Genomic DNA, 9,209 nt, shown 5'->3' on the forward strand with positions numbered 1-9,209 from the left:
TTGCATAATCTCTCTCTTATTGTTAATTTGTTCTAATCCGAAGTCCGAATTTCGCTTTCGAACTTCAGATTGCTCGTGGCGTGCGTGAACTACATGGACGTCGTCCATGGGAGCCTCTGTGCCGCAAGTGCAAAAATTTTCAGAAAAATTAATATTATCGTGCCAAGGCGCGTATATTAACTTATATAACTGTTAGGCTAAATCTTAACATCGAGCAAGAACTCGACGCGTGCACCGCATAGCGGTGCGGAGCGAAAACACATATTCATAGCCGTGTAAATTTGAATACTGTCAAAAGCTGCGGATCCTGTTCGGTTTCTGCTGCCAATCTGCCGTTAGATTCCGCGTGCGCAAATCTTGCTCGGTTTCTGTCGACAATCCGACTTCAAGCCATGTTTGCAGATTCTGCTCGGTTTCTGCCGCCAATCTGTTCTTAGATTTTGTGAGCAAGCTCTGTTACATTTCTGGCACCAATTTGTCGAATTGATCGTTAACAACAACTTCTGTATCAAATTTGTTGTCTTTTGGCTGGCAATAGTTGATAGCACCCAGTAGGCAAAATGTGTGCAATCTGCCAGCGGATTGGCAACAGATTACTGCAGAAGTTGATAGCAAATTGGCATCCGTTATGTCCGCGTTAGGATAGTGATCCGCCAGCAGAGCCTGCTAACAGACTCTGACGGCAGATTGGCGGCAGAAACCGAACAGGATCTGTTAACATCTGACGGCAGATTGACGGCAGAAACCGAACAGAATCTGCAGCTTTTGGCCATTCATATTTACGATATATTAAAGCATGTGTTTACTTTTAACACACTATAAATTGTTAAAAGAACGCATTTGTTTGTTTGTTAGATTAAAGTACATTTGGCTTGATGTGTCTTTCTGACAGTTCGTTGCATAATCTCTCTCTTATTGTTAATTTGTTCTAATCCGAAGTCCGAATTTCGCTTTCGAACTTCAGATTGCTCGTGGCGTGCGTGAACTACATGGACGTCGTCCATGGGAGCCTCTGTGCCGCAAGTGCAAAACTTTTCAGAAAAATTTATATTATCATGCCAAGGCGCGTATATTAACTTATATAACTGTTAGGCTAAATCTTAACATCGAGTAAGAACTCGACGCGTGCACCGCATAGCGGTGCGGAGCGAAAACACATATTCATAGCCGTGTAAATTTGAATACTGTCAAAAGCTGCGGATCCTGTTCGGTTTCTGCTGCCAATCTGCTGTTAGATTCCGCGCGCGCAGATCTTGCTCGGTTTCTGCTGCCAATCCGCCGTTAGATTCCGCGCGCGCAAATCTTGCTCGGTTTCTGTTGACAATCCGACTTCGAGCCATGTTCGCAGATTCTGCTCGGTTTCTGCCGCCAATCTGTTCTTAGATTTTGTGAGCAAGCTCTGTTACATTTCTGGCACCAATTTGTCGAATTAATCGTTAACAACAACTTCTGTATCAAATTTGTTGTCTTTTGGCTGGCAATAGTTGATAGCAGATAGTTAGCATCATCTGCTCTCGGCAGACTTGGCTATCTGGGTACAGCGCTGTACCCGCAAACGTCAGTTAAAATTAACCGGGATCTAACCGGTTCCTTCCCTCTCTCTCTCTCTCTCTCTCTGTCTCTCCCTCTCTCTATCTCTTTCTCTCTTTCCAATGACCAAATGACGAAATTAGAAGGAAACGGCGAATTATGATCTAATTTTCACCTAGAGTCAACTATAATTTAAACGTTTCCGGTGACGGATTGTAATGAAAAAAATGAGAGTTTTTAAGATCGAATTATATCACCCGTGAATGCGCTTCTAGTGCCCAGTTACGCTCACCCTATTGCGCTACTATGTTAGTAAATCAGCTGCAGCCCGCTCCGATCCGGTCCGCGCGCTCGCGATCGCTCCCACGCTCACCCTCCGGCGAATGACGAATCAGCTGATCGCATGCACGCTTGCCCAATGCGTCTGCCACGTATCTCACCTGTTGCGCGTAGCGTCTCTGTCTCTCCTCTTCTCTCTCTCTTTCCTCTTCTTTCACTCGCACCCTCGGCTCGTCTCGTTCCGGCGCGATCCTCTTCGACGCTGACCGAACTGCCGGCGCGCGTACACGCTCCGCAAGACACACGCTCCGGCGATAGAACGCGCGGACGTACTCTCGGCGGGCAGATCCACGGATTAGATCCTCCAAGTTAAAAATACACAACGGACGCGGGGCGCGGCGACGAACCAGCTCGCTCGCGTCTGCTCGACGCGACTCTCGGGAACGCAACGATACTTTTCTGACGAAACGCGCGCGCGTTCCTCCTCGCGTCGTGCTCCGCCAGGGGCGGAGCTATAGGGAATCATTGAAAACCAGTTCCGTCACACCGGAAGCCGCTTATCGCTAAACGATATTATACCTTCGCATATAATTATCAGTCGCGGAGTTTATTTTACAATTATTTGTCGTTCTTCTATTACGTTATTATTAACGAAGCGTTCGAAGTTTACAGAAAACAATTTTCGTCACATTTGTCGAGAAAATATCATTGAAATCTCTCCATGGATCTCATGGGATTACCAAATTTCAGAGAAACGACGCCACGCACATACCTGGTGATGATCGATCATGTATCGCACTGCGTCGCAAACTTCAGCACGAAGATGAGGTAAGTTGTACAAGAGAAGTTTCGGTCAACGTCGGGCATGCATGCAGAAATGGATTTTGTTGAGACTGAAATTGGCGTACAATAATGATTATTCACGATGTTTAACGTATTGCAATGAATATTCGATACTTTGTGAAAAGACACTCACGATGATTTTTGTACGCAACACTCTTTCAGAGACTAATAATCGTGAAAAATAGCGCAGCGGCCAAGCGCAACTCCGTTGTCGTCGTGGCGCGGTTCGTGACTAACCGAGATCTATCGAACAGCAATATTGCGATTCTCGAAACTTGACACGGTCGAAGGAGCGAGCCACAATCACTGTCCTGGTGATTATAACTTGCGTCTATTTCAACTGCATTTTTTGTACTTAATATTAAATAAGTATACGTTTACAATTATAAAACGAATAGAAAATATTGTGACGTATCGTCATAGTAACATTTTCAAATTAAGCGTATATCGTGACATCCTGCGTCGTAGTAATTTCAAATCAAGTATATATTATATATAAATTTAATTATTATATATATTGCATCGATGACTTCGCATTATAATCATATATGGATAAATTATCTTTTACATTATATATTTTCGCCTGATTATTGAAAGACCCCAGGCAGCACATGTTAGCCTAATATATGTTTCTTAGACGTATCTAATGTCTAAGAAACATAAAGTACCATTTAAGAAACGTTTTAAATAGAAACCGTTTTTAGACCTCAATTTTAAAAACGTATTTTTCACCTTTCCACAGAAACGAAAAATGTGTTTTATTAAATTGATTTGAAATTATATAATTAATATAGAAAAAATAGTAATTTCTACTTACTTTGCGAGTATTAATTATTTTTACATCATACGTTTCAATGTACTCGATTATGGAACAAGAGACAAAAATCGACACAAGTGTGTGTGATTCCCACCTCTGATTCACCAGGCGACCGATAGATGGCCAGGCCAGACGTGACGTTCTCGCAAGTAACATTTGCGTTATCACCTTATAAATAACCATCCGGAAAACCGATCCAATACTCTTTTCTTCTTCTTTTCTTTTGAAACTTTTGAGATCACTATTACTTGAAGTGATATTTCAAAAGAGTGAGATTCCACTACACGAAATTTAGAGAGTAATTCATAAAATATAAAAATCTAGTTTTTTACAAAAATGTGACTTAAGGGGAAGCTGGAGTTGCTAGTGAACTATTTTTTCACTATAGCGATGGTAATTGCAGTTTCGAAAATTCTCTTTATTGCTTGTGCAGAATAAAAAATCCTTTTCCACAAATGAAGCATAGATAGAAAGAAAGTCCGCTCTACAGGACTTTATATTCAAAATGGCAAAAAGTTAAAAACTTGCATTTGTCTTTTCTACCTTTTTTCCATTTTGAATATAAAGTCCTGTAGAGCGGACTTTCTTTCTATCTATACTTCATTTGTGGAAAAGGATTTTTTATTCTGCACAAGCAATAAAGAGAATTTTCAAAACTGCAATTACCATCGCTATAGTGAAAAAATAGTTCACTAGCAACTCCAGCTTCCCCTTAAGAAACGGTTTAAATAGAAACCGTTTTTAGACCTCAATTTTAAAAACGTATTTTTCACCTTTCCACAGAAACGAAAAATGTGTTTTATTAAATTGATTTGAAATTATATAATTAATATAGAAAAAATAGTAATTTCTACTTACTTTGCGAGTATTAATTATTTTTACATCATACGTTTCAATGTACTCGATTATGGAACAAGAGACAAAAATCGACACAAGTGTGTGTGATTCCCACCTCTGATTCACCAGGCGACCGATAGATGGCCAGGCCAGACGTGACGTTCTCGCAAGTAACATTTGCGTTATCACCTTATAAATAACCATCCGGAAAACCGATCCAATACTCTTTTCTTCTTCTTTTCTTTTGAAACTTTTGAGATCACTATTACTTGAAGTGATATTTCAAAAGAGTGAGATTCCACTACACGAAATTTAGAGAGTAATTCATAAAATATAAAAATCTAGTTTTTTACAAAAATGTGACTTAAGGGGAAGCTGGAGTTGCTAGTGAACTATTTTTTCACTATAGCGATGGTAATTGCAGTTTCGAAAATTCTCTTTATTGCTTGCGCAGAATAAAAAATCCTTTTCCACAAATGAAGCATAGATAGAAAGAAAGTCCGCTCTACAGGACTTTATATTCAAAATGGCAAAAAGTTAAAAACTTGCATTTGTCTTTTCTACCTTTTTTCCATTTTGAATATAAAGTCCTGTAGAGCGGACTTTCTTTCTATCTATACTTCATTTGTGGAAAAGGATTTTTTATTCTGCACAAGCAATAAAGAGAATTTTCGAAACTGCAATTACCATCGCTATAGTGAAAAAATAGTTCACTAGCAACTCCAGCTTCCCCTTAACTGTCTATCTTTGAGGCACTGATATATAGAATTGATAAATATTTTTCTGATGGTTTCTGAAACGTTTTTTTGCCGAAAAAGAAACGTTTTTTCGTTGGACATTTTTCTCCTAAATAAACATTTCAATAAAATGGTTATGAAACGTTACGGCAAAACGTTTATGAAACGGTTTTGAAACCAATGTGTACTACCTGGGATATTAGACTATATATAAATTCTGCCTTCTAAAGGTCTTTTAGAAGAAAAAACCTTCTAAAAGGAAATCGAAAAGAGAGTATAGCATACGATCGCTCGCTTTTGATTTCATTGTATTATCATTCCGCATTATCTATCGCTTTTTATCATTTTTTCTTCTTGCTCACTTAATTTTTATTAAATCAATAATTAAATAAATTTAATTCAGTATTGAAATTTCGTGTGAAATCCTGTTACCGACCTAAATATCGTCAAATAGCCACTTGTCGTTTCTTTTTCTACGCAATATGATCTGGAAGAACGCAGCCGGTCGCTTCATGCAATCGGCTGCGAAGCGTCTCATCGCAGTGATAATCAGATAGCTAGAAGATTGTAATAAGCGAGGAATATCAGGTTTTGGGCGAATAGAAATGCTCGGTTTATACAAAGTACCCAAAACTGATTTCAAATTGAAGAACTGGCTAATAAATTCGAAATTCCCTAGACTCCTTGGCTGGGACGTCAGGTGCAGGCCACGTGCAGGTTACAGGACAGAACGAAAATATTTAAAGTAAACCGCGTGGTATTTGATTTGTTCCTTCGTGTAACACCGGTACTGAAAACTTCGTAGTTTTATAAAATAACTTACTCAGGTAACCTTTGTCTTTGCAAATATTTTTATCCAATAATAACATTTTGGAATTGAATTATTCTTACAATCTTTCGTGCTGAAAAATATTTGAGGTTAGATTAGATTGAGGTTAAGGTTTTACAGTCAAAGAAAATTGTAATTGTTTATTAAATCTTTAACCCTTCGTGGTCACTCGGGGTCCAAAAGACCCCAACGAAAGTTTAAGGCTTTATATCTTTCTGTTCTAAATTGAAAATTAACTTTTTACTGCCATTTACCGGTAGCTTCAAGTACTCTTTTTCCGTTCTAATACTAGGTATCGCCCGCAGCGCACTAGTATAGAAATAGCAATTATTCAAATAACATTTCCCGCGTGCTGGGGTCTTCCGGACCCCCTGTGTGACCAACTTGTAATTTGGTATCAAAAATTTGGAAAATTTTGTTTTTGTGATTTTCGCACATATTATCTGTGGAAAAACGTAAGTGCAAGTTTAAAGGCCGAGTAATTTTTTTCTACAAAGGTTATTATAAGCATTTATTTACACTTATAGATGGCATATGATTTACGGAGTCGTGAGTTTCAAAATTCGTTGTTGAATAACATTGAAAATACAAATAATTATTAATAATACTTGTAATAATAATAATGTTTTATGTTATATAAATACCCAGATAGCAGAGAGAGTTCAAAAAGAATTCACTTTTATGTCACCAATTCTGAGTTCATTTTCAGGTGCAAAAGAATTCAAAAGAATTCTAAGAACTCTTTTTGCATCTGAAAATGAACTCAGAATTGGTGACATAACAAATGAATTCTTTTTGAACTCTCTCTGCTATCTGGGTACACTTATTTTTCCATAATTGTAGATTTCATTTATCTCGAAAATGATCCATTTTAAGTCTGAAAATAAATACCTTTTTCGAAACGTGCATTATAACACTATTTTTTAAATTAAAGTATTACATCTCCACAATATGACCCTAAATTTGTATCGCAAAATAATAAAAATTTAAAAAGTTATAATTTTTTTAGTGAAAAACTCGGTTTTTCACGATTTCTAAATTCGTGAATTTTTTTAGTTATGTTACAATTAAAATTTGCATAAAAAGCCTATTTCTCCTTGTTATACAAGCTTTCAAATTTATTATGTAATTTTGTAATTCAAATTGAATGAATAGTGTAAACACGGCAACCATTTAAAGTTGGTGGGGTCTATTGGACCCATGTGACCATTACGTGATTTTCTAGAAGTGTGACCACGAAGGGTTAATATTGTTAACAAATGCATTGTGAAGAACATTTCACATAATACTCATTAAGATTTGCTTTGCCGTATATTTTCCAGAAATTCATTCAAAGATGAAACGGAAAGCGAAGAATTTGGACACAGGCAGCACAGGTGCAGAAGATGATGTCGAGGAAACGGCAAATAATCAAAAGAAAAAAGTAAAATTCGAGAAGCCCTTAAATAATAACGCAGCTAAATATCCAAAGGCCTCGTTTGCGAAGAAAAATTCAAAGGGAAAGGACTGTAAAGTAGCGAAACACAATGAAACAAAAGAGAAGAAAGATTGGCTGAAGCTGAAAAAGGAAAAGAAAGAACTCCGAGAGAAACGCAAGGCTAAGAAAGTGAATGACGAAACAGTGTACGATAAAATCGTTCAAGCCAAACAAATCAGCGAAAAGCTACGCAGATCCGACTGCAAGTTGCAGGACCGCCTCACGCTGACTCGAACGCTGCACGAGATGCTGGAGACTCATTACAGCAAAGTCATGTTCTCGCACGATATGTCGAGAGTGGTCCAGTGCATCGTCAAGCACTGCGAGATGGATACGCGGCAAGCGATATGCCACGAGATGAAACCGCACATCGTGCAGATGTTGGGGTCGAAGTATGCGAAGAACTGTGTGAGGGCCGTGTTGAAATATGGCTCGCGAGAGATCAAGAACATTGTCATCTCTGCATGCTATGGTAACGTCGTCAAGCTGATGAGCCACGCTGTATCGGCGCCTCTCGTCGAGTTCACGTATTCCACTTGGTGCACGGATCGCGACAAGATGTACTTCAAACAGGAATTTTATGGGAACCTGTACAAGCACGTGAAGGTCGAGAGCGTCAAGTCGCTGTCGGACGTGTTCAATAACGCAGAGTATTTGAGATCAGCGACGTTGTCCCTCGTGAAGGCAAACCTAGTTCGAATCCTAAATAAGAGTCTCGTCAACTCCAGTCTGGTGCACGCGGTTACGTGGGAGTTCCTCGATGCGTGTTCGGTGGAGGACAGAAGCGAGCTGATTGTTATGCTGCAAGATTTCATTGTGACTCTATCGGAGACGAAATTCGGAGCGAGAGTCGCCGCGCAGTGTATATGGCACGGTAACAGCAAGAGCAGGAAAAGTATCCTGAAAGCGCTCAAGGAGAACGTGAAGACTGTCTCAACATCCGAATATGGTTACGTGACCGTGCTGGCGCTCCTCGATTCCGTGGACGACACCGTTCTCGTGAAAAAGATAATATTGTCCGAACTGCAGCAGGATCTAGTTGACATCGCGTTGAACGAGTATGGGAAACACGTTATATTGTACCTCGTGGCCAGGCGAGACTCTCACTATTTCTCGCCGAGTATCGTGGATTATTTGCGCCAAGGCGATAACAACGTGATAAGCAAGAAACCGGTCGACATCAGGGAGAAGGAGCTCCTCGAGGCGGTACGCGAGCCGCTTCTCGACGCCGTAATCGCGGACACGGCCACGTGGTTGTCCACTGGCGCCATAGCCATGGTTACTCTGGCGATACTGAAAGTGGGATCCGGTGAGAAACTGAAGTCCGCGTTCGAATCGGTTGCCAGAATCGTCAGCGGCGTAGATTCGAAAATCAAAGAAAATGAGAACGAGTGTAATTTGGTCGAACATCCAGGACTGCATATAATGTTGAAGAAACTCATCCAGAACGACAAGGAATTGCTGAAGAGACAGGAATCTACGTTTGGTGAAATACTAGTGTCACACTTAACTGCAGAGGTGCTACAAAAATGGATAGGATTCAACAGAGCTTGTTTTTTATTAATTTTCCTTGTAGAGAATGAATCTGAAAATATTGTACATACTTTGTTGTCCAAGCTAAAACCATTCGAAGAAAATCTCAAATCGGAGACTAGTTCTGGAGCATCGATATTGTTAAAAAAATTGAAAGCAAATGAAAACGCGTAATGTAGAATGTTATGCGGCGAAACACAACGACCAATCCATAAAATGTACATAAGTATGCTACATTCAATATTGAGAATCTAGGTTTTTTGAAAAAAAAAAACTTAATTTTAATAAAATATTTCATAGGATGAATTAAGATGTAAGACGTACGTT

At 39.3% G+C, this 9,209-nt stretch overlaps 1 protein-coding gene and 1 long non-coding RNA gene across 2 annotated transcripts; one reads left to right on the top strand and one right to left on the bottom strand.

The window, feature by feature from the left end:
* Positions 1–1,650: 1,650 nt before the first annotated feature.
* Positions 1,651–2,895, bottom strand: LOC113562758. Its single transcript, XR_003407158.1, has 2 exons — positions 2,786–2,895; positions 1,651–2,702 (listed from the first exon to the last, which is right to left on the bottom strand). It is a non-coding gene; the product is annotated as an uncharacterized LOC113562758 (long non-coding RNA).
* A 2,828-nt stretch (positions 2,896–5,723) lies between these two features.
* LOC105282710 (protein penguin) lies at positions 5,724–9,188 on the top strand. The gene is made up of 2 exons (XM_011344923.3): positions 5,724–5,870; positions 7,195–9,188. The coding sequence occupies exon 2, from the start codon at positions 7,209–7,211 to the stop codon at positions 9,054–9,056; it is 1,848 nt and encodes a 615-aa protein (XP_011343225.2). The 5' UTR covers positions 5,724–5,870; positions 7,195–7,208; the 3' UTR covers positions 9,057–9,188.
* The last annotated feature ends 21 nt before the right edge of the window (positions 9,189–9,209 follow it).

Source organism: Ooceraea biroi, chromosome 10, assembly GCF_003672135.1.
Source record: "Ooceraea biroi isolate clonal line C1 chromosome 10, Obir_v5.4, whole genome shotgun sequence".
NCBI classification, from domain to species: Eukaryota; Metazoa; Arthropoda; class Insecta; order Hymenoptera; family Formicidae; genus Ooceraea; species Ooceraea biroi.

Coding starts and splice junctions, on each gene's coding strand:
- LOC105282710 (XM_011344923.3), top strand. CDS start 7,209: ATGAAACGGAAAGCGAAGAATTTGGACACAGGCAGCACAGGTGCAGAA.